The 27,014-nt window shown below is 34.3% G+C and overlaps 1 protein-coding gene across 5 annotated transcripts; it reads right to left on the reverse strand.

Annotated features, from left to right (window-relative positions):
- Positions 1-1,492: 1,492 nt before the first annotated feature.
- LOC149781663 (uncharacterized) lies at positions 1,493-26,633 on the reverse strand. Of its 5 annotated transcripts, none has more exons than XM_089935740.1 (10): positions 26,609-26,633; positions 18,275-18,379; positions 17,852-17,873; positions 15,509-15,660; positions 14,723-14,880; positions 14,161-14,300; positions 13,150-13,225; positions 7,226-7,394; positions 6,157-6,295; positions 1,493-4,372 (listed from the first exon to the last, which is right to left on the reverse strand). In XM_089935740.1, exons 2-10 carry the CDS (start codon positions 18,323-18,325, stop codon positions 4,317-4,319), a joined length of 963 nt encoding a protein of 320 aa, XP_089791866.1. In that variant the 5' UTR covers positions 18,326-18,379; positions 26,609-26,633; the 3' UTR covers positions 1,493-4,316. The 5 variants fall into 5 exon arrangements, with proteins under 5 accessions (XP_089791866.1, XP_089791863.1, XP_089791867.1 ...); XM_089935737.1 differs by lacking the exon at positions 26,609-26,633 and adding an exon at positions 25,152-25,176; XM_089935741.1 differs by lacking the exon at positions 26,609-26,633 and adding an exon at positions 24,663-24,686.
- Positions 26,634-27,014: the final 381 nt, after the last annotated feature.

The following is a 27,014-nucleotide window of genomic DNA, read 5'->3' on the forward strand; positions in this document are numbered from 1 at the left end:
GAGTGACAAGATAAAGTAATAGAATGAGTTAACCCAATTAGAGAATATTTCGGTCAGTTTTGAGTTTTCAATTTGACTGTATTGACCTTGTTTTTTAGTTTTTTCGTAGGAGGTCATTATTTTCAAAAATGACTTGCTCCAAAATTAATCTGTTCACCCTTTCTGCTGGTATTGTACACATCGCATAATCCATAGTTCTATAGTTTTCGTAGAATATGGAATTATTATATCTAATGCGCTGTGTTTGGATTCGAGGGTCCATGGTTGACATTCCGCATGTAGTCATATCAATATGAATCAGTAATGTATACATAAATGTAAGTGTATTTTATGATTGACATATCTTGCGCGCTCCTCTCATTTAGTAAGATTAATATATTGCTTAATTGTCAACATCTGTTTAACATTTTCATTTTGAATGCCTTCAAATGTTTTCAGTTCAATTATCACTTTTTTGAAGACACTTAGTGCAATTCTCACTAAATAATTTGTTTGTATTTTCATTAACCCTTATTTAAAATGTCAAACGGATTATCACTCATTTATTTCTATTCAACAGATGGTATGTATGTTTTGTGAACTGAAATGACATTACTATCACAATTTTAATTTACGTGATGATATGGCTTTTATTCTATATAACTGAGTTGATAAATGTTTTGTTGTTAAGATGGCGGCACCAGACTGTTCGATTCGCTTTGTGCTACTGTAAATATGATATCAGGGCATGATGCATGATGCATAACTGTGAATACCTGTTTTGTTGAACATCTACTAACTATATATAATTTAAATGTTTTTACACCAGTCCTTTCAAACTGACATTACGCAAGCAATTGTATTTATAGTTTTCCACCATATACTTGTATCACTAAATGTAAAATTGAAGAATCAGTTTTTCTATTTGTAACGGTTTCTTGTAATTTTGGGTAAGCGGGATCCCATAAATGTTATTGCTTTAATGGAGGTAATAAGAAAGATACTTTTCTTTCCCAACTTCATATAGATAGGCCACTATGCGTGATGCAGATACGCTAAATTCGATGGTAGGAATTTAACATAAAACAGTCCAAGGTATATGTTTATATTAAGAAATAGGTGTTTGTTGGGAAACGCCATCTACCATAGCAATCAGAAAGAAAGGAAATATTGCCATGCAAAGAATAATAATAGGTTTCAAATCGGAAGTGTGGGCATTAGTGAGTTTGAGAATACGTTTTCGTATCAGAACTTACAAATTGTAAAGAAATTCTTCACTTTATTGCTATCACATAATGTATGCTTGTTAAAGGAGTATATTGAGAGAGATAGCCAGGTTAAGCATGGAATTAATTTAGTTGTAGCTGTCCCACTTAGTAAAGATATAAGTGAACAAATACCATCGGACTCTACTGAGTTGGGAGCGACAAATCTTCGGAATTCAGAAATTATGAATGATCTGGACCAGAAAAGTTCACATTTGCGACAGTCAGAAATGAATGAACTTAAACAGTTATTATTAAATATAAGCATTTATTTCCAGATGTTCCTACAAGAACAAACAAAACTTTTCATGATTGTAAATTGTAAATTCCACACATGTGACACAACATACATGCATACAGGATGTATCCTCTCAAATACTTGAAAAAAGAAATTCAGTATTTGTTGGAGAAAGTTTTACTAGAACCCAATAAAAGTGACTGGAGTTAACATTGTTCCAAAACCACCATAAAACATTCCGGATGTGCACTGATTATAGGAATGTGATAAGTGTGACTAAAACATATTCATTTTCATTACAACAATAGATGACTGCATTGATAAGATCGGTAACGCCAAATATGTCAATACATTTGACCTTCTGAAAGGATGTTTGCAAATTCCACTGACGGTAAGAGCAAAGGAAATGTCCGCATTCTTAACTCCAGATGGACTTTATCAAAACAATGCGATATCATTTGAGATGAAGGGTTCGCCGAGTACTTTTCAACGTCAAATGAATATGATTACCTTCCTTGTCTACTGATGCAAGTTTGGCAATTAATTTAGCCAAAGGTGAGTTCGTCCGTGCTAGTGTAAGGTTTCTAGAACATATCATGGGACATGGTCAATGTGAACCTATAGATGCTAAGGACAAGGCAATCTCTGAAGTCCATGTGCCTATTAGTAAAAAGCAACTGATGCGATTTTTAGGTATGGCTGTATACTAACGGAAATGTTGTACCAATGTTCCCATAATTGCTGAACACCTGACAAATTTATTGAGCAAGAAAAACAAGTTTTTTTGGACTGAAAAGTGTCAGAAGGCTTTCGATAAGTTAAAAGCCATACTTAAAAGCGCGCCAGTTAGTACAGCTCCCAATTTCAGCCAATCATTTTAACTGCCTGTTGATGCAAGTGATGTTGGGGATTGAGCAGTATTGATTCAAGAAGACGAAAATGGTGTTCATCATCCAGTGTACTATTTTTCTAAGAAATCATATAAGCACCAAAGAAATTATTCAACATTCGAGAAGGAATGTTTGGTTCTGTTATTGGAATTACACTATTTTGAAGTTTGCATTAGTTCAGCTCCATCTTTGTTTAATGACCATAACCCCCTTACTTTCATCGGCAAGATAAATAAAAATCAAAGACTACTAAGGTGGAGTTTTTGTTGCACGAATATAATATTGGCATCAGACATATTAATGGAAAAGATAATAAAATAGCAGATGCACTTTCCCGTGTATGGAAATATATTATTTCATGTACACTTTGTGTAATTCATACGAGTTCTTATGTTTTCTAAAACCTCTTATAGAATTAATCTATGGTAAAAAGAAATCTTCATTCTATAAATCTTTCTTTTCGTTATGGGGGATAAGTGTTTTTCATATGTGACTTAAATTATATTTTATTTAATTTAATTGTTTGTTTGCTACTTTTAATTTTTTAAATTTCAGATCATCCTATTCTAATGTATCTTTATTTACTGGATTTGATATTTTCCAGAAATTCAGCTCAGTTCTGTTTGACTTGACTGTTTTTCACAAACAACTGATGATAGAAACTTTGTATCTAATTCAGACCTAGTTCCTGATTTTGATTCAGATATCAGTGAGAGTTGAAGTAAATAACTTTTTTGTTTTATCAAAGTCTTTCTCAGAGTAAGATTCGTAAGTGAAATCGATGCTATACTTGGAGTACGTGACAAATAACATGTATCAATTAGGTTTCTTTGCAATGGATTGACCCACATCTGGGCATCTGTTTTGCGTTATAGTAAGATTTATTACTGATATTTTGAGAAATAATAGTAATTCTTGTCATAACACTTGCAAACTTAAAGTGTTTATGTTGTAAAAAGGATTTTGGTCTAATTTTTTTTTCTTCTTTAAATTATGTGGATTCCAAAAGATATTTTTCCTGAAAATACTTGTGCTCTACATTAATTCTTGGACAAGGACCGTTATCGAAATTTACACAGAATTCAAACACTGGTATAATATTTTCTGTAATTCAACAAACAAAAGTTGACACATCAGTATGACGCTGACCACAGCATACATCAACTCAGTTTCATTAGGACTTGTTATTACTACGACTTCTATGTTTTAAATATTGGATTATTCCTATATTATTTTTAGATTTGTCCGTAGAACCGCAAATTCTTTTTCTCGTTTTCCTTGTTTATCTAGGGAAAAAATTATTTGTTACATTTTAAAAGGCTTGTTGTCTTCACTCTTTTCCTTTTGCATTTTGCAAGAGCCTAAACGTAACTTATATATATATATATATATATATATATATATATATATATATATATATATATATATATATATATCGATGCAAGTATGAACAGAGTCGATCAACTGTTGAAATCTTGCTGATCTTGTAATGTGGATATGAGAACAGTTGTAATTCATAATCAAGACCACTAAACATTAAAGTAAAACGACTTTAATTATTGTGCAAAACAAAGTTACAAAATTCGTAAAATGTGGCTTGCTTCAGGTAATCAGTGAACAGGATGGACATACTAAAATACAATCTTAACGGAAATGCTACGAATTTGACAACGTACTTTTTTCCGGGAACTGATGCTACAGGCAGTTTAAATTTAAGTAAATGTCATTTTATTTCTAAACAAAGACTTTCAGCATTAGGTACAAGAACTACACTCTTTATGGGAATTGTATGTACTAAATTTGTAAATAATTCTCATAATCATCTATTTCGATATATAAGTAAATCAGTTCGATGTTTATTGATTCGATTCTCAAAGAATTTTGGTATTTCATTTGTGTCAGGCTCCTAGTAGAATTCAGAGTCAGAACGTGCATCAAACAACATTAACCCAGGAGGAAGTACATCAATGCGGCAAGAACGAAGTGTCCTGGTAAGAAATCTGAAAAATACCAAATAAGTTATATGCATTATTTGTTTCTAAAGCAATGAAACATGGGAAAACTTAGTCTTTATTATTCATAGGTCGACGAAGGCAGGAAAGTAGACCCCACTCCTCACCCCAAACAAAAATCAGCGCGAAGCAGTCAGAACGTTTCATAATGTTTTCTTTATATTAAAATGGTTACAGTTATTCGTTGGAAATGCTTCAGATGCATGCGATTTTGGCTGTTTTATATCCTGGTCATCACGCAAGGTTTGCTTCCACCAGACCCATTGTCTACTTGTTTATCCTCCACTTACGCCAAATATGTAGCATAGATACGCCCCTGTTATTTTTAATATAAGTTCGTTCATATTCGTTACATTTCCATTTACGTACAAATTAGCTTTGACCATTTAATTAATATTCTAAAACATGCCGTAAATTGGAAAATATACTCATGTGAACACTTTAAACTAAGGTATAGACTGTTCCATGACGCATAACCACATACACTATCAACTCCACAAGGCGCAAATCGGTGCTGATCGAGTGCTGTATTATGTTCAAATATGGTTGAGTCGCTGTTGACGCTAGTAGCTCAGCTAGTAGCTACAGGAGAATTCACTCCAGAACAAGTACTTGACAGTATTCGGTTCATAATAGTGCAATAAGGAATATGGATAACAGCGTATACAAATCAGAAACTTGCAACATTTGCTCAAATTTATTTCGGTACATGTTCTCTCGTAAACAGGAGGCACAAGCTGAGCACATAAAAGCTAACTACCCTTCAGACTATTTTGTCTGCATAATCATTTCTGTTACGACAGAACAAGGATGTCTCATCAGATCTGTGTATAACCCAAATGTTAACCTTGTTTGTAACACTATGTGAAAATTTGAATGTATCTTTCAGCATTTCTGTGGAACATTTGTTTCTGTAGTTTTAAGAATTACATATTCACGTCAATCGTTTATGAAAATGATATGTTATAACTTTTTATTGTACATATATTTCGTTTGTAAGAATGTGTTATTATATTCAATTATTGTACAACGGATCCGATTAGAGAGCAAACGAAATGTATATTTTTTCCCAGTTAACAAGGTACTTTTGTGATGCAAGCAAAACGCATTCTTACGTGCACACACTAGTACATACGGTTTAAAATATTTAATTTTATCCACATTATTAAGTCCATTTTCTAATATGTCATTTCTTAATTGACATTAGAAATACAAATCAAATTACTATATTTTTGTGAACCGTATGCCTCAATTATGTTTCTGAGTTAATATTGTAAAATGTCAGTAGAAAGCAGATATAAGTCTGGGGATGTCAATGGATTTTTCTAACTCTATTAACACCTTGTTCTTGCCACATTGCGTAGTCCAAGAGGTGTTTCATATATTTAAAACAAAGTATCTGCGATGCACCGTATTGGTCCCAATACAAGCTGTCGGGAATTATATTCTTCAAAACAATGTAAAGAATATGGAGTCATTCAAAATGTACCAGTACTATGTTTCAAATCTGTTTAAATCAATAAAGTCATAGAGATAAGCTACGTAAAAGAAACTGCAACAATTAACAATCTTTACTGAGAATTACACTTATATTCGAAAGGGTGGAAGAAAGGAAAATTTGTCATCACATTGTCCCCGTTGAACGAATATTGATGTAATAAACACAAATCTGCGCTGTAGAACCAACAACCTGAATTTTACTATGAGACATAATTCTTTAGAGAGCTAAGTTAGAGTTGCCATTTTATTACTTGATTATGCTTAATACGTACTTAGAGCGCGTCCCGATGATGTGGAGTAGTAGTATTCATCAATGACCCGGATTCCAGCCTGCACATAATTCATTCTGGTACCATTGCCTTCATTAACGGCTCTTTTGGTTCTTGAGTCATGAGAATGAGGGATGGTGGTCTTCAAATACATAAGAAAACGAAAAAATCACTTATGCACATCAAAGAAAATTATTCTCTCTCTCTCTCTCCAACGTGTATGTTTCTTCACAATATTCATTATTTAAAGAACGTGCCGATAACCCGATACTTTCCAAGTTTAAATCAAAGAACATCCCCTTTTATCATAACATCATGCCTTAAAGTTAACTCTGGTATGCATATACCCATAATTATTTATTTTCCTGCCGACTAAATGAATTAATGTAATTTATGGGGAAAACGTCAAAACTTCCTAGTATGAGACAGCTTCCAAATTTCTGGAAAATGTATTTATGTTGCATGAAATCAACGACTTCTAATGTCGTATGTTAGAGTCATCACTTGGAAGGTGTGGTGAACATTGTGGGTTTGCATGTTTTCTACCTAAGGCAGATAATGTCCACATGCACGAGTTCAAGACTTGTATGTCATGCAACTGGACATAGTGTTATACGACGTGGTTCCCAATATTAATAACTTGAGAAGGGCATGGCCAGACATACAAAGTGTTATGCACAATATAATGGATTAGTACCGTCACTGTAATACGTGTCAGCATTCTAGCTGAAACGGTGTATTAGTACAGCGAAACGGTGTATTAGTACAGCGAAACGGTGTATTAGTACAGCGAAACGGTGTATTAGTACAGCGAAATTAAATATGTACATACGAATATACAGAGGAAGGTACTATATATCAATGCCATTAATAATGTTGACGATATGGGGAAGGATTATTATTATTATTATTATTATTATTATTATTATTATTATTATTTTTGTTGTTGTCATTATTAATATTGTTGTTATTGTTTTGTGGTTATTGATGTTTATTAATACGTGAGTATTTGTCACTGTATTAATTGTCAAATAATGATGTCTAACATTTCAGTTGAATCATGCAGTTTTACCTCGCACTGAACGTCATCACGTCGGCATGCAAACACGGTGCAATTCAATGTAATATCCTCAGAGTCTATAAAATGGAAAGCATACAATGTTGCCAAAGTTTGCATGCGCGCTAGATCCGCTGGAGCCAAATCAGTGAAATCTGTAATTATCGACTGATCGAGTGTCTTCCTGAAAATAATAATAATAATAATAATAATAATAATAATACATTAATAATACAATTAATAAAATTAATAATAATAATGACAAATTCAACAATTACGTGAATAAATCTAATACTACTGATGATGATGATGATGATGATGATGATGATGATGATGACATACGAAATAAACTGACAAGTAAATTGGTTCCTTTTAATCTGAAAGGAAAAAATGCATGCTCAGTTAGAATCAGTCTTCAAATGTTGTAATGATGATAACTGTAAAATAAAAACGAATATGTAAATGGTGTAGGAACTATTCACAAGCGTATTTTCTGTAACGGTAGCAATATATTTTTGCTTACATGTACATCCCTTTGATTTCTTGGCTGGATTTTTGGCCACTTCAGTGACAAAAGAAATGTATATTTTGTAAATTAATGACACTAATTGCGATTATGGTAATTTTTGCTTTGAATGTGAGTCAGATACTAGATATATATAAAAAAACAAAAACTCGATTTCACAAGAAGGCATTTCGAAACAAATGTCACATTTAATTAGTAGCATCACAATAGGGATTTTATATTTCGGCAGCTGCGATAGGTCAACTCAGTCTATACCAAATGACTTTACTAGTATAACCCTGATCGTCACACACAAGCGTATGCGCTTTGCGGCAGTAGGAAATCATTTTAATGCTCGAGTGAAAGATTGAAAAGAGTGAAACACCAGTTAGCGTTTGGAAAATGCAATTATTACTCTTTTGAAAATTAATAAAACAACTCTTTATGCGAAAGTGAGCCCCGGGCGAAGCAGACAATTCAGTCTTAATGCGCGTGTGTGTGTGGTGCATTCGTTGTTGCCTTTTATATTTCTGAAAGGATACCCGTCGTAAACACACTGGGTACTATTACTCGGGTGTTTTGTTACTGCGCAGTAAGTACACCTCTTGGTAATGTAATCGACTGTGCAATACTTGATTTTCCCTGTCTCCTGTTTTGGATCACTAACTCATCTATTCCGTATATGTTAACTGAGTCGTCGGTGGTGTTCCATTTCGACCAGTACCATTGCGAACTCAACCATGCTAATTGTTTTACGCTCAATAGCCATCGAGTAGAGTTTATTAATCGTGCTGAGACTATTTTGTGCAGCGGCAAGACGTTTCGAATGAACACGTATTCGTGAACGCAGCCATAAGGAAATTATTTTACCAGCACCGACAGTGACACCGGATATTATTGATATAGCAACCACAACAAATGCGATTGGTATGTATACAATAGATGTTGTGGTCACAATTCGAGCAATACCAAGACCAACGGTGGTCTGGGCGATGATTATGCAGACAACATATACCATTAAACACAAGCGTTTTCATTTCGTAAGCATCTCGGTTCTTTTGGTGATATAATCCCTCAGTTATTGTTCAGCTTAGATCATTTTTCCTTATATTAATAACGTGATCGCGAAGTATTATTGGTCGACAGGTTGGTGCAAGATACACGCTCACATCTAACAATTTTTTCTCTTTTACTTGTACAACTTCCATACGATCATAAGAAAAATCTACCTGAAGAATATTTATATTTATGTTTCGGTAATAATACCTTCGTAACGCGTCCATATAGTACAATATTGACAGCACGGATGCTTAATGTCTTTAACGATTGTTCTTGTCTAAGCCCAAATATTCGTATACGGACAAAATGAGCCCTTGTTAAAGACAGTATATATTTTTCACCGCTTAGCTAAGTTAATGTCGGAAACTCCCTTTTTGGTACCGTTGCGATTTGTTTATCCACATATTATTTTGTGGCTGCAGCAGCAGCATTTTCAGCAAAGTAATTGATGAATGAGACCGATGCATCAGTCTCGGATTCCACCGATTTCGTTGATTTGTTGGATTCTTTGCAACATCGCCTTGCAGCTTCAATACTGTGGATGTTTGCAATTTTCCAGCTTATTTGCAATAGCGTCTAGCAGCTTCAAAATATTGGATGTTTGCAATTTTCCAGTCCGATCTTGACAAATCGAAAGCTCGGCCATGTCGACGTCAACAACAACTAAACTGTTCAGGTCAGTCAGATCCGATTCTGGTGGCAATCATTGTCTGACCCATATAGGCATTGGTGAGACGCTACGTCCGTAAATATCAACAAGCATGATGTATACGGTTATGTGTACATTATAAGTGATATGGTAAAAACAAGAAGCTGGTGGTATTGGTGAATGTTGGAAGGCAAACAACGTTTTAAGAACACGATATCCACATATTCACCAGTCCAAAAGAGTTTGCAAAGGCAAGTTTTGAACAAGTCAGTGGTTGTCGTGCACCGCCCGAGGCCTGAGCCGCACTTACACGTGCATTGATGTACAAAGGTCATTCTGGTAAACCTGTGTCAATGTATTCAGGCCTTTCTAGGCACGACCATAGATTGTGACATGCACGCGCGATGTGCTTGTCTGTGAAATTAAGCCAAGGTGTTTCACAGAAATTTCATGACAGTCGATTAAAGGCAGGGAAGCTTCAAATACTACTAAGTTGTCAAATATAATCTTACTCAGCATTTGGTCATTTATCTCGATCTGCGTTTTGAAACGTCATGATTGGTTGTTATCTGCAATGTAAACTGTCCTTAAATATGGTAACGGGTAACGGCCTTTGATCTTATATGGCAACTTAACGAGATAGCGCATATCGACAATGTTAATATCGAAAAACTGTAAGTACCTCCTGCAGGCCATATTACATCGTATATGTTGTTCTTATATAGTAATACAAATAGAACCTTGTGAACATGTCCGCAAAATCCAAATATATTACTAAAGAAATTGCACATGAAAACCTTAATGATCGTCCGTGATGCTTTAGAAATCCAGAGTTTTTAAGTCGGGTTGGTGTTAATGATCATACCTTCTACATACACGCCTGCAGTACCAGAGCGGTTTTGAAGTATTCTAATTGTACGCATTTTATGATCTGCATTATTGAATGCATCCTTGCTAAAACCATACATGGGCCAGCATGGATTGCCTAATTATCACTGTATCTGGAGAATCCGAGAAGTGACCATGTCAATGCTGTCAAGAATTGTTCTGATTCTCTTTCTGTCAATGGAACAACGTGCACTGTTGACCACAGCCAAGATACCATTGTTGACATATACAACAGGTGCATTGGCAAGAGAATCTTTACCGGTTGCGGCGTTTCGTAAACGTTTCTTTAATTTCCAAGAAGAAACGCCATACAAGAAAAAGACTGCGCATAGCCTGAATTTGTAATTCTTTTTTTTTTGTTCACCAGAGACCCTAACCAGGATTGAATAATATCAAAGTCCGATTCAAACGCTGGATTGGGTGTATATTTGACGTCTAATATTTATTTACTTTTGTACATTAGTGATATCGTTTTGATACCTGTTTCGAGACATTCGCTCGCATTAGAGCCTATGTAGCTCATGGTGCAGTTCGCAAAGTCCGGGCCGCGAGTACCTTCGAGGCTCCTGTAAATAACGCCTACAAAACATCAACAAGTCTAGTTATATAATATGTTATGTAAACCGTTTATTTCTCATTTATAAAGCGCACGGGTATTACGTATGGCTGACATTATATTGAGATGTCAGGTCGATCTCTTATGCACATTTGTTTTGTCAAAACCTCTTAGCATACGCCCGTCCTGGTTGACAAGGGTAAAACGAATATATGCCGACCGGCCGTTATCACAAAAGATACACGGATGCTGAAGATTAATATAGAGCGATTTCCGGTAGAACCCAAACAATATATAACCCAGATAACGTTTGTTCGAAGATCTCTGTCAGGTCATCCTTGCTATAATATTACGGATTTGTTCCTTGTGCTCGCGAGCAGCATTGCTGCTTCTCTTTCCCGTTACAATGCTATGATATCACTGACGGGTTTTAGCATGTCATATGTTTATCGTGATTTTTACATTGCTGTGTCAAAACCGGATTTACGATTTTGTGTAACGTTAGACACACTCCATCGATCTGATAAACTGATTCCAGAAATGATACATACATACATACATACATACATACATACATACATACCGAGGTAATTGTATTATGTAATATTCCCATGAAAACTCTGCCCCAGTTAAGGTAAATATAGCTATATTGAGAATATTTTATACTCATTATGTTAGCAGTAAATTATATTGTTCCTGTATTAGCATTTGGTCACACAATAAACAAATCTCCTAATATGTAGTATTGCCACGGTGGATACTATCGGTCTGACCAAAATGTTATATCACTTACGCGAAAAGATTTTTGGTGCTCAAAAGTCATTCACGCGAGAGAATTGTACCCAGTATCTTTGAGTATCCATTTAGAAATATAAAGAATGTACACCGTATACATAAATATATATTTGTCTGCCTCGATAAGGGTAGCTTTTTGACGGTGTCGCCGTTGTTTTAATAATTGTATTTTAAAATATTCATATTTGCATTTCCCAAAAATGAACAATAGTTACATAGTATTATGCTAGTATTATCATAATCGTTATGACCAGTAGCGCATACACTCGTATGTGACGATTAAGATTGAAGTAGTAAAGTCATGAGCGTGATCTTATTTCAACTTCATAACGAATACGCTTTAACACTGAGCCGTTGTTAAATGAGTTACGCATTGACAAATCAAGAGCTTGTTGCTTGAACTCTTTCTCATCCTCATCAAAATGCTTTCAGTCTTTCGATCAACTTCGTTTGAAATATTTATGATCTACGCACAATTTCATTTGTATGAATATATAAGAATTCATTCATAAGCAAATTATTTCTCATTGTGTTGCCAGTACAATGTACTTTAAAGCTGCATCGAAATGTACAGGGCCAGTCCATATTTCACTAGTGCGGTGACACAACAAATGTGTAGACAGCACAGTCTCTCTCTCTCTGTAAACGTGTCATAATTATCAGCGATAACCGACATGGTTTATCTAACAATTAAAGTGTAATAAGCCCAGCAAAAAATGAAAACAAGAATCTGAACAGTATGTTCTCAATTTAAGGTATACAAACATAGTTATCCAATCGTTTTCGTCACTTAATGTAAATAAGTCTATTTCTGGACAGAACATACGAGATTATAGAGATTTCAGCATGGGTAACCTGTGTATATTTAAGTTAGTGAGACAATTGTTCTGCATTAATGGCTTGAGTACAGTCATATTAGTATTTATAAATCGTCTCTTCGAAATGCACTGTATGCTTTCATTTTGTCGAAATATTTTCAGTTTCATACTAAAGAAAGAAAGGGTCGCACCTCTGAAATAACGGACATAATAAACCCCTCTATTAAAGATTCCGTTCTCAAAAGGATGAACTAAATATGATTAATCCTTTTTTCCTCATAAATGGACAATGGAAAAGCTTTACTAACAGTTATTAGTGGCCTGTACGTTTCAACTTTATCAAATGTTTCCTAAGATTTATTAGCTAAATATTTATATGGTAGCTCGTACAATCTACCGGCGATATAGCCTTACACTTGTAGGCATTTTCATTTAGGTGCGACATTTATGTTTCGTGTGTAATATGTCGAACGATAATGTTAATGAAACAGAACTATCTTTGTATTTTAAAATACAAGAATTTTAATTCCTGAAAATTTGTATATACTCTATTGAAGATACCAACCAATTTTCGTTATGTTACTGGTCTAATACTGAAAGCTTTATTTACATTCATACGATATCAAGGAATCATTCTTAATGATTTATTATTTTGAAGTGGTTACTTACCCTTCATGTATCAATCTCTTAACTTGTCCCCTCGGTCCCTCAGCAAGACAATTCCTGGCGTAAAATCTGAAATGGTCTGAAAGTAACAAAAAATAAAAACGCTTTAAATTATACTACATAGGAAATAAAAACAAGTGTATTCTTTTATATTTTTTATAGAATTGCATTGTCTTATAATTGCGTATTTCAACCACAACCCTTTTTTAAATGTAAATAGACGTTCTGGAGTAACAATCTATGTGAGAGAATGATTAAAAAGTAAATGTATAGTTATTAATTGCCTCATAAGAATAGACTGGATCGACCGTATACTGTCAGAAAATAATGGAATCTCAAATAATGTTCTCCAGCCGTAAATACCACAATGGAGAAAGGTGTATAATGTTTGTTCAGTATGTTTTGCTGCGTTGCGTGAAAGTAGTAACACAGTAGGATAAATAGACGTCCAATGGATTGCGTAAGAGAAACATAGTAAACCACAAGCAACTACTCCTTTATTCGTTATAATGACACTTTCATAGTGTTGTTCCTGATGCTGGTTCAACATGAATCGACAAACAAGAGAATAAATATACATTACTCCTTTTGGAACTGGGGTAAACTGTTAGATGATATCATCAGCACAAACCCTACTTTAACCCTCTACTTTAAACATAGATAATTGTCTCGCGAACCGTCATTTATATTTTAACATTTTTACCATACATTATGGTACTAATAAAGGATACGTTCTTGGGGATAATTATTTTTATTTTCCATACAGTTCTTCATATTTCAGTTCCTCTAAGTAACAAGACACAAATCTAGCGCATCTGTCTGACGTACATATGTACTCATGTATGCATATATGTATACTAGTTGTCTGAATATATATATATATATATATATATATATATATATATATATATATCTTATGGAAAACAGATATTGCATTAAAAGACGGAACTCTTAAAATAGGTCATCGATGGATGAAAACTTAGTTGTTTTCATCATCTATTCAACGAAAATTACCTGATCCAGATATTGTTAAATTCAAGGGGGTTCCAACTTTCACAGGGCTCGATGATGTACGAACGACCCCATTTTCAACAATCTCCATTTTCAAGTCTAAAGAAGCCTGGTGTTCTTCCTTGAACTCGAAACCATTATTTCTGATGAGGATATGAATATTTGTATAATATAATATAATATAATATAATATAAGCGCCCCGCCATTATCTCTGTACTAGATAGTATACAAGGATACTTACAACGACTATTTTAGGGTGTTTACCAATCAGACACACAAGATTATGCATCGTTTGTGACCTAATGGTGGCTTTGGGCTAGACACAACAACACGGAGATAAAATACCTGCAATCTTCGCGACGAATTACGAAAATAAATGTTGTCCTTTCTTCGCCAGGAAAAAACGTGGGACTGTTACCATTGCGTCCATTATTATACGTGATCTGTTAGAAATAATTATGATTTATTTATCAGATGAGTTCACATATATCCTTTCAGAAGACAAGACTCATCTCATTTATATAGTCCTTAGCATCATTAGGCATCATGCATTAATGCTTTTACCCGACTTGTAATTTGGCCTGCAAGACGGTAGTTGATCCACCGATCGGTACCCCGCCACATTGCAGCTCGTATCCGGCAACTCCCTTTCCGCCGAAAATTACATTTGTTCCTAAAGTATCCTGCTCTTCTTCCATGAGGGTTGCTTTAACTGGCATCACCTAAGTTAACAAGTGCATACATAACACCTTATGAATGAAGAGGTTAATGGGGAAACAAGTGATTCAATGGATAATCGTTCGCTAGTTTTCTGGATTCGCCCTTTGATAGCTACTTGATGCCGATTCTTTTTTTTGAAAACATGAGTAAACTACGCTTGAACTAATATTTATGTAAAAAAAAAAACAATATTTCGTTTTACTACTAAAAGGCCAGAACATGCGATTCTTAAGAATGCCAGGGTAGCCGTTCTCTGATCACTGTATGTGATAAATTACTATGGATGATACAATACTCTCATTTCTTTTCCAACTAATGAATATACCTTCTTGGAGGGAGAGGTATTGGCAGTTAATAATTATGTATGTTACGCTTCATTATGTTCATAAGAATTTACTATAGCAGAAACCGGTATGACAGGTTTGTGATATACAGAAAAGGAAATATGAGGATAGAGCAGCGTGCTATAATGAATATTTATTACAGAGTTAAAAGTTCATCAGAAATAATCGGAAAGATGCCAATGTTTGTACAAATCAAAATTAGAAAATATGAATAGCTATGTTTCACTTAAACATTTTCTGATGCAGTATATAATAAAGTATTTTATGAAGTACTTTGTCCTCTTACCACATTGCATCCAGTTATGATAAACTTTACGGATCCTCCTGCACTAATTGTTCTGTTAACGGTGCATTGTTTGTCATTTTCTGTGGCATATAATGACTTGTACTGGGTAATGTCATCATTCATCACCTGTATCTCCCCGTTATCGGTGCAAGCTTAAGTAGTAAAATTAGAAGAAACTAGAAATGTAAAAATGTTTTGAAAGATAATAAATTTGACGCTGTACTTTCATATTAATATAATTCCTCTGGAAGGACCTACCTGTAAAATTCAGTCGGTCCCTATGGTCTCTAATATGGCTCAGGGTGAATACCTTTCAAACATAATGCGTTGCAGTCATCGACACAAACATAACTGCCATTGCAGCCAGCAATAGCAGCAAGCATGACACTGAACTTCATCGTAGTTAAATGTTTATCACATCGATGTACGTTTGGTGACATAATATTGTTCTCACCAAGACAAGACCATAAGGTTGTACGAATGTGACTGTGTATAACATTGGCAAGAAAAGTTGATTGGTTCTGACCAGCAGGGCCCCAAAGTTTGACCTAAAAGACAACCTTAATCGAAGTCACTGCAGCCTGAAACGTATTTCACAGTAAGTTACTTAGATGGCCGGTGTTTACTTATTTAAGCGGATGCACGCATTACACGACTTTACTGCTAGCAATAAAAACGGACCTTATTGCGAAACTTAATTAAGATTCATAGAAGGAATCCTGTACAAGAAAGGTTCTCATTATTTCCTATTCCACATTCGTCGCTTAACATAAAAAGTAGTTGTAGCCTAAATACTACTACAACTACTACTAATAATAATAATGAGAGAAAGATCAACAGCATGCACGAAAACAGCTAGATACTGTCTTTGGTTTTTGCAAAAGCGGGACAGTTAAGTATATGACTGCTAAATACTGCTAAAGTTCCTATTGCTACTAGAGTCCGATGCGATAGTAAACTGGTTATCATATTCAGCTCAACTGTCAATTATATCTAGACAAACAAATACTAATATGATCCAATAGTGTTGTAAATATACCCCTTGATAAAGCAAGTTAAACCATCCATTTCGCAACCCGGAACAGTACTAAACGGAGGAAAATACAAACTTCTTGCGTGTGGGGCAGGTTGAACTTTTACATTCCTTCTTTTATTCGGTGCACGTTTAGATCGTAAAGTATAATAATAAATAATACGTGTTCCACTGTAGATTACTTGCATAAAGTATTATGTACTTTAAGTGTGTATTTGAAGTCTTACATGGAATAATTTAACGATTACATTTTGCCTCTTAAGGCAAATGATGTAGTTGCTTTTAACTCTATGTGAAATATTTCAACATGAGTCAAGTCTTTGATCGTTTACTGGCATGCATACCAAAGAAAATAAAAACATATTTGGTTTTATTCTTGCGATAATACTCTATTTATTAATTTATTTCTGGTTGTAATGATTGTCTGGCAATGACTGAAAAGTTAACGATATTTTAATTCCTTGTATTGACGTAATAAAACGTGCCGTTTGTTGGGTTACGAACTGATTGTGTACCTTTATCCCTCTATTGTGGTAGTTGTTAGTAAGTCTTACAATGAATTAATAAGTGTAACAAAGGCATGCATAGCAAAAATATCAACAAGACAATGCCACTGGTTAGATCTTAATTACTCATAGCGTTTGTAAAACTGAAAATAGGAGCATAAATATGCAAGTAATCTATATACATTGCCTAATTGTATTTTCCAGTGCTTTATTTGTCAAAACACATGCATAATAAAAGAGAGAAAACATACTTTACATTCACCCTTCAAGACTGAGTTATGTGATGCATCATGTTCAAATAAGGACGGAACGAATAGACCTAGTTATTTAATGGTGTTATTTTCTAATTTCTATTCGTTTTAATTTTGATTTTTTAAATATATTTTTTATTTAGTGTTGCGAATACTAAACATTCACACAGTAAAACTTTCTAACAAGATGACATTTCGTTTGATTTGATTCGACGAAACGTCGTTTGAAGTCATTATCTATTGTTTCATGGAACTTGTGTACGATAAATAGGTCACTGGCATTATAGCATTATGGATCTAGAAGATTATACTTTCGAAAATAACAGGGCAGAAGCGTATTTATTTGTTTTGTTTAATTTAGGTCTGTCTCCTACTGAAAATAATTATGTTGTTTATGATTCTTTTTCTTCTGATGCTACTGCTAAAAGTATCATAAAATAACAATAGATATTCTATCAGAATGATCCCTTTGGTATTTCCAACTATGTGTGTTGGTGTATCTGTTTCTGAATGCATTATAATCGCGAACATATCATGTCAATCAAGGTCGTACCGTACAGTATCCGTTCAGGAGGCTGAAAGAAGCAAAGAAACAAAACATAAAAACAAATTATAAAACAGTATAGTTTGGTGTGATAACAACGTTTATCTTGCGATTGACAAACAATGACAACCAAGGTATATATTTATTCTTGAATGCGTTCCTGACATTCAACTCCGCACCTGCCATATTTGACTATCACAAGGTATCTACATGTTTAAATTACTTAACATTATTACTTTTGACTATAAACGTTAAGTTTCAGAGCATGCCTTACGCATTTTCTATTTTCATTCATGTTTTGTCTAATTCATTCTTATTTTATTGTGATAAGAACATAACGTATTGGACATATTGAACTTTGGCCACTCACAAAACTTTCAAAACGGAAAAAGAAAATAGATTCAATTTAAACCAAGAAGAAAATTCGCTTACCGATCCAAACGCCACTCCAATCAGAAAGACTGGCAGCAGAATTTTCAGCATTCTTTCTAGTCTTATTCGCTCGAACTTGTAGTACTGCTACTTCTTCAATTAAAACTAGAGTGACATGAAAAGGAAAGTATTTGGTTCACATTTTAGTAGACATACACAAAGTCTGTTCGAATACTTTTTTGTACATGCTTGTAGGCGACAAAATGTGGTATTTGTGTAATCTGATAAAAATGACTTTCTCTATTGAATTACCTTGTGTCATAGAGATTGGTTAAGGAAAATGATGCAATACGTGTATATTTTGTAGGTTCATGTGATCTAGCTCTGGCTAATAACTGTCCGTCATTAAACCCCTTTTGCTAAATACCACAGCACAATAACCCGCTAGATACCCTCACAGCGAAACCCTCCTCGGCTTCAAACCCTCCAAAACTGAACAAAACATTTTCTTATAGAATACAAATAATAAAATTGCTATATACATTCTGAGCACATTTAATCATTATTAATAACGTTTTCCTTTAAATTTTGTATGGATAAAAAATTAACCAGAAAAACACCGAAGTCAGGACAAAATATACGGTTCTCTTTTAAGATTTTAAATTGCGTTGGTTTTTATCATCTCACTGCTTATGCTAACTATTTAGTTTAGGTATTGATATACTTATCAGCCTACCTAAGCTGCTCCAATTCAAGTTATATTATAAATGCAAGAAAACTTAAATAGATCCAGTGATTACTGAGACAACTATGGCTGGAAAACATCCAGGTATAAGTTGTACAAATAGGCAAAGCTTCTTTTAATAAAAATCATTAGTATTAAAGAGTTGAATAGAATACGTTAAGAATGAAAATATGAAACTCATCATAAAGTGAAAATAAAATTGATTACAAAGGTATATATATATATATATATATATATATATATATATATATATATATATATATATATATATATACGAAAAGTTACAGAATGCAAGTCAAATATAAATGTTAAAATTCATCAAATGATTAGTCATTTGCACGATCACATACATGCACTAGGTGTTACTTACTGCGAGAAAATGAAAGCATGCAAGCAAATGAAGGAACAGGTACGGGTTTCGATGGAACCGTTTCATGAATGCATACTGTACAGCGTTGTAAATGTATATCTCGTTACTTCAGCGATATTGTTAATCGTGCATACTGTTTGATGGACTCTCAGAAATCAGAGCCATGCTGCAGGAAATGCTCTTTCTGTTGCAGATAACATTCAAAATCTAGTTAGTCCGATAAAATACATGAAAACAATCAAGCTAAACGATGCCATTACTGTCAGAGGATTAAGGATCTGAACCAACCCAGATTTTAATATTTGCAACCGCTGCTACCATTCAACTACTTCTCGTCTTCCAAAAATCTTGCACGGATGGTCGAAAACAAAACGGCACCGGGGTTTGGTGGGGTAGTTTTGCTGGGGATTATTGTGCATAGGGGTACATTCTATGGGTATTTATCCTATGTGTTATTATCTTGTGAGTTATTGCCCGAGGGTACTTGTCCAGAGTGTTATTCAACTATTGGAATTATTGGCGGGTTGCCAAGTTCATGACATTTCATTTCACGGGTACAATGAAAAGGCAGCAATGAAATCGGTAAATATTTGTAATACGATTGCATGTCAACTTATTTGCTTAAGAACTAAAGACCTAGACAAAGCTTTGTCCGCTTGAATATCAGGGTTTGTCTAATTGCCACGTGTAGATTGGATTCTTGAATTAAATTAGTATTACAAAAATATTATTGATAGATCATAGACTAACATTATTAAGTATGCCGAAAAGGCTGGTTCTTAATTATCCCATATGGATTATTCGATCCAAAAAAAGAATAATCGTGTAAGACTGGTGTGAAGGCAAATGACTTCGCTTTGATAATTTCGCGGGTCCTTCCCGGAATTTTTCTGGCTTTATCCCCTTTCTGATATACTGGCTGCCATGTATAGCCCTATCGTGTTTTGCAAGATGGCATTTAACTAAAAACATAACAAAAGTAGCATAGTACACTGCACCTCTGATAGAAATCAACCATAAAAGCACACGAGCCATATCTTCAAAGAAGGCATGATTTACCCAGCGCATAAATCGGTCTGGAAAAAGTCAGCTTTTGGTGTTTACAGTACTCCTTTACAAAGCATAAGCAGGAACATAAGTTGAATCATTAGACCAAAATTGGAAATTAATTTAACACCAATTTATTTGGTTTTTGTAGTCAAAATTATGATTTAGGTATTAGTGTTCTTAATATAAGACATGACGGTTAGAACAGTATTAGGCATTAAATAGTTTTGCCAGGTTTAATATCATGACCGTTTGGCAAATATTAACTTGGATCAAACGGAAAAAAGGAGATACAAGTCTTTGACGGTCTGACTCACAAACGTATGGCTCTATACCATCATTGCTATAAACGGCATGTCATGTTTAAATGAAGTAATAATAATAATAATGAGGATTTTGTACAGCGCCTAATCTGTATAAGCTCTTAGCGCTTTACAACATTAGACAACACGTATAAGATAAGAAACATAATAATATTATCACAAAAACAAATAACATGAAATTAGAAAAACATTAAAAAATAAAAAACCATGCTGAGAATATTTCAGGTAGGAAACATTATTAGGTCTTTAAGTTTATTCTTGCTGTCGAAATAAGGGTTTTAAGAGCCCTCTTGAATGTGATCACTGTGTCTTTGTGTATAAGTTCAGTGGGCAATTCATTCCACGTTCCGCGGCCCTAGTATGCAAAAGAACGCTGTCCATATGACTTCGTTTTCATACTTGGAATAATGAGTATACGATTGTCAGAAGTGGAGCTTAAGTATCTTGCTGGTGTGTACACATGGGTGAGGTCAGATAGGTATCATGGACTAGAGTCTGACAGTGAAATGTAGCACAGAGAACAAATTTTGTGTTTGATTCTGGACCGAATGGATAGCCAGTGTAGAGTACAGAGCAGCGGGGAGGTGTGCTATAATCATGGTACTCTAAGTATGATCTGAGCAGCTGTGTTTTGAACTTTTTGAAGTTTCTGGAGTAGATATTGAGATGAACTAGACAGAACTGAGTTACAATAGTCCAGTCTTGAAAGTACTAATGAACAAACAAGTGTTTTAGTGGCATGAACTGAAAGATATTTGCGAATTGAGCTGATGCGTCTCAGCTCAAGATATACAGCCTTGCATATGTTCATGACATGTTGGTGCAATGTGAGAGTACTGTCCAGAGTAACACCTAAGTTTCGTACTGATTGTGTGAAGTAAATGTTGGCGTTGCTGATATTTATTGTTTGAGGTAAAGGATGTGAATGAGAAAGTCTTTGTGTTGTGATAATGGCCTCAGTTTTATCACCATTCACCTGCAGCTTGTTACAAGTCATCCATGATTTCACATCAGAAATGCACCTCTCTACACCTTGGATGGTAGCATCAACTTCAGTTGGGTGGCTAGATTTGTATATTTGGGTGTCATCAGCGTACAATCGGTGAGACACTGGATGATGATCTATGACACTTGAGAACGACTGAGTGTACAGAATGAAGAGAACAGGTCCAAGAACAGACCCATGTGGAACACCAAAACATAGATCAACGGGGCTGGAGTGTATTCCATTTGCAGATACAATTTGTGTCCTGTTGACCAAGTAGGACTTGAACCACAGTAAGGTTGTATCATGAATGCCAAATACATACTGGAGACGGTGAAGTAATATATCATGGTCTATTGTGTCAAATGCTGCAGAGAAATCAAGGAGGGTGAGGACTGTAATCTTTCCGCTAACCAAAGCAGAGAGAATGTCATTAACTACTTTTAGAAGAGTAGTTTCAGTACTGTGGCAAGGGCGATATGCAGCTTGTACATTGCTGAAATAACTGTTTGAATTTAGATGAAATACAGGCTGGGATAGAACAAGGTTTTCTCAGATTTTTCAAATGAATGGGAGATTAGAAACTGAGCGGTAGTTCTTTAAATCGTTATGATCTAGTGTTGGTTTCTTCAGCAGAGGCTTTCCAGTGGCAGTTTGAAAAATTATGAGAATTCGCCAGATGAGAGAGACGTATTAATAACATCAGTTAGTGAAGGCAATGCTGGATCTAAGCATTCAAGCAGCAGTGATGTTGGAATTGGATCAGGTTCACATGACTTTGGTGCACTCTACATCACGATTGTACGTACGAAATCCATAGAGACAGATTCAAATACTGCTAATGGTTGCCTCTCAAATTCTGTATCCCAGCTGTATGGTGACGACGAGTCAATTGAAATTGCGGTGTCAAGCTTATCTCTAATGGTTTGTACTTTGTCACGGAAGAAATTTGCAAACATGTCCGGAAGGTCGACTGGAGAGAAAGTAGTTGGAAGTGGTGTTGATTTGTTCCTTGACATTAGCTTGTTAGTAATCTCAAAGAGCTCTTTGCAGCTGGAACTTTCCATGATCTTAGTAGTGTAGTGGGGTGGTTTCGCTGCATGAACTATATTTGTGACATTATTCTTAGCAACTTCATAGATGTGCTTATGACTAGTGAGTCTGGTGGAAAGCCAGAGCCTCTCAGCTTTACAGCGGTCTCTTTTAGCAGAGCGAGGTTGGTCCCTAACACTGCTATACCATGGAGAACACTTTTGAATTGATACTCTGCACTTGGTAGCTGGGGAATATTTGTCAAGTAATGAACGCAGACAGTTATTGAGTTGTTCTGCGGTAGGAGGTAAGCAAGTTGTTAGGTTAGCTTGGATGTCGTACATTAATTTGGTTCTATTTATCATACGGAGGTTTCTCTTAGTAGCAGATAAAGGTGGAGGGTTAGGGACTGATACGTCAAGATAGAATATAATGCAGAGGTGATCTGATGCAAGGTCATGGGATACCAGGGAGGACCGTAGAATGTTATCATCAGGTATATGAAGAATCCAATCTAAAATGTGACCATGTTAAAAAGTGAAAATTGAAATCTCCAAGAATAATCAGGTTAAATGAAAACAAATTCCAAGAAATATTTGGAAATGCTCAAGAAATATATATAATTAAATATCTCATTTGCTAACCTTTCAAATAGGTATAATATTTTTTTTGCCTTGTCAATAGAAGATTGATATATAAATTATTTAATTACAAATGTATTGACAATTTAAAATTTCGTTACTTTTAATAGTAAAACAATGGTACATTATAAACATACCTCACTCTTCAATAAATCTTTGTGTCTGAAATTTTACATCCTTGTTCACAAAGCTATGGTTCAAAACTTCACTATGTCATACGGTTTTATCCAATGAATACACTCCGATAATAGCAGCGACCGGATTAATACAGCGTTCTATACATGACATGACTTGCACAACTGAATCACGTGACATCGATTTTGTCAAGATATGGTATTTTCAGTGATATGGGAGGTTTATGATTCACCTTTGTCCTCTTTTCTGACAGATCCTAGAGCTGTCAGTGTGTACTTGCATGACAAAAACTACCCATATATTCATTCTATCAATCCAGTATCATTAGCTATTCACTAGGCGAGTGCGCCTAAAAAGTGTCATTATAATTCATTCTCTATATCTATTTTCTCTACGAGGAAATTAATAAAATCAAACAAAGGTAAACCCTGAGGAATTTTGTTGCTATTTTTTATTTTGTTTAGCTGTTTATATTTGCACCCCATTTCAAAATTCGCGTTTGGTAAATATAATTAAACATTTCATATTGAAAACGTTTTAAGACCTTTTCTAATATTATATTTGCAAAATATCATACAGTTATCCACCCTTTTTTGTGCAATAATTTATTTCACATAAGTTAGCAGTAACGATAATGCAGATCACGGAACGCTTGGCATAGGTGATACAGAAGTATGATCTTTTTATATAGCGCTCCAAGCCAGAAAAGGATCACGATAGTTTGAACAAAAATTCATGCAACATTCTTTAATATTTCTTGTCATTAGTTTCTACAAATAAGACAGTTAAAATATCTATCGTTGGAACTCTAAACCAATGGGCACTTCTTATTTTTCATTTCTTCATTAGCATGTTTACTTAAGGTGCGTGGTACATTTAAGTACCTTTTCTCTGAAATGCACATAACTTCAAAAGCTGTAACTTTGATAATTGACTATGCAAGGTATTTGGCTTAAGGAGTATTGATTTTAAGCAGACACAGGTATAAGAATATTATAATAACAAAGATATTCAAGCTTTTTCTACATGCCATATTTTAGCTGGATGTTTTAAGCACAAGAGTATTAGCGGTACAAAATATAAAGTATCGGTGATATTAAAATAAGAATTATGTACATGCACCCTTATTTTCAAATCGGATATATTACACATAATGCCTAATTCACTCACCACTAATAGTTATCACGTACCAGTGATAGCAATCAATAAATACATCTATTTTAGATGCTTGCAGTGGCAGTTTGCACGACAAATTCTATAAAGAAAAAAGACTATTTCGGCTATAAGTAGAAATGGTTTTTAGTCTTGTCGTTTTACATGGTTGTCAAAATGATGAAGTTTGATTTGGGAGATCAGATATTCCACAAAAAATTAAAACATTTTAATTAACTGAATATTATTCATCCAAGACAAAACTTTAAAACTTCATTATTATGGTTACATGTTTGAATATTGTTTTAGGAGAAAATATGCTAGAAAATTAACTGTTTCAGGACAAAATTAAGACGCAGCATCTGTTGTTCAAACCATCGTTTACGAACATAAAAAACTATTACGTTTTATATTATCAAAAACACTAAAATATAAATATACTTTAAATGATACGTTCAAAAATATAAATAGTAAAAATCACGCTTTAGACATAATGAATGAACATACCTCGATCTGAAAGAAGGTCCCCGTTAATATATTTTTGCATCCTTGTTCACAAAGTTATATCAGATCTGTATGACATCATGGACTGATCAGACAGTTTTTACCCAATGAAAAATCTCAGATAAAACCTGGAATCAGATCACTGTCGTTTTGTATTGCATAAACTGACTTGTACAAAAATTACGCCAGTGATTTTGTGGATCAGCTCAAGATATTACGATCTCAATGTGATGGGACTTTTTTTTCAGCCACCTTTGTATAATATGTTTGATGATGTGGTATTGAAATATATCAGTAGGAAGAACACACTATTACCAGAGTGTCGATACCTCTTTTATCAACACAACGTAGAGAGTACTTTCGAACTAAGTTATTTTCCTTTTTAGGAAGTATATTTTTAAAAAGGATAACATCAGCATGATTTCAAATGCTGTTTCAGGCAAAGACAAACTATAGGATAGTACAGACTAAATCTCATGCAACTCTTATTAATATTCCAATTAGTGTCTGCAATTAAGATATGCATGGTCCATGTGAAGACTAAATTGATCTATAGATCCATAGACCAATTTGGATTAATTTAATTTCTATTTTATCACAATCAACCACATCTCCTACAAAATGTGTCACAGATTGCAACGGTTCTTTTTTCTTCTTCTATTAAATGCACAATACAAAGCTAGAATTTACCGAACTGATCATGCAAAATATTTGTCTTGAGGCAAATTAGTTTTAATGATAAACAAGCTACAGTCATGTGGTATTGACACAGATGTATGAGTAGTGAGGTTATTTCTCATTTTTATGCTTTAACTGAATAGGTTCTGCCAAAGACGACGCTGATGAAGTTATTAAAAAATATGTAAATCTAATAACGTTTTTCCATAAAATATAAAATGTTTGCGAAATTAGACACAAATTATATGAAACGCTGATTCTGTAGTGACTTTATTATATTTAGTGGCTTGCGGTGTGCGTAAAGAAAACTGACAATCTCTGTTCCCTCTACAAGAGGAGCTAGAATTTGTAAATATTCTCTTACTTCTGTATTAAAAAACATAATATGCACAAATAGTGACAATAAATCAGCAATAAAACGGACATTATCTCCAAATGGGATAAAAGTTCATTAATGTATTATCATATCGTTGTCCATATCATTCACATGACTACATAGGTAAACAGTTGTAAAATCTTCTTTCTATAGACTCCAATCTCACTTTACTAACTGATTTAGCAGGCCAGATAAGATCAATTTACAAGTACAGCTCCAATTTGTATGTGTGCCCAATTATTAAAAAATAATATTTTGTCAAAACTTGTGCATATTGATATATTGTAGTCGTTCACCTAAAAGATAGGTGATGTTACTTTATTTAATTAGGTTATGAATGGTATCTAACGTTTAACAATCAAAAGCATGTTATATCTTTATGGCAAAATTTTAAGACGATATTTACCTTTAAACCTGCCTCGTTATTCAATTCATTTAGCGCTTGCGGTCTGGCACTACGTACAGATCAAAGCTTGAAGGTTGTGAAGACAAAATATCCAGGTCAGGTCATAGAGATAGTCTATTATCAAACTTTGCACTTGTCCCCATTTTCAGGTCGTTAGCATGGAATTGGGGAAGGTTTGCTGATTCATTAGTAAGATGTTTTAAGTTAGAGGCTATTTATTCAAATTTGAAACAATACTATATTGTTCCACGTTATCCATTAGTCGTATACCCTATTACATCACAGATTATACCTTAAATGCCATTACGTGCAAAAGAAAACTAAATTCATGCATGTATGCGTAGGTTACTAGTCTTATAGCTAAATTGTTGAAAGGTTTTGTACACTAACTCAAAGTTTTAAATAT

Source organism: Sinohyriopsis cumingii, chromosome 15 (assembly GCF_028554795.1).
Source record: "Sinohyriopsis cumingii isolate HCF-2022 chromosome 15, ASM2855479v2, whole genome shotgun sequence".
Lineage (NCBI taxonomy): Eukaryota > Metazoa > Mollusca > Bivalvia > Unionida > Unionidae > Sinohyriopsis > Sinohyriopsis cumingii.

Coding starts and splice junctions, on each gene's coding strand:
- LOC149781663 (XM_089935740.1), bottom strand. CDS start 18,325: ATGCTGAAAATTCTGCTGCCAGTCTTTCTGATTGGAGTGGCGTTTGGA. Junction 17,874..18,274: donor TTGGAGTGGCGTTTGGATCG/GTAAGCGAATTT, acceptor TGCTTCTTTCAG/CCTCCTGAACGGATACTGTA. Junction 4,373..6,156: donor ATCATCGGGACGCGCTCTAA/GTACGTATTAAG, acceptor GGTATTTTTCAG/ATTTCTTACCAGGACACTTC.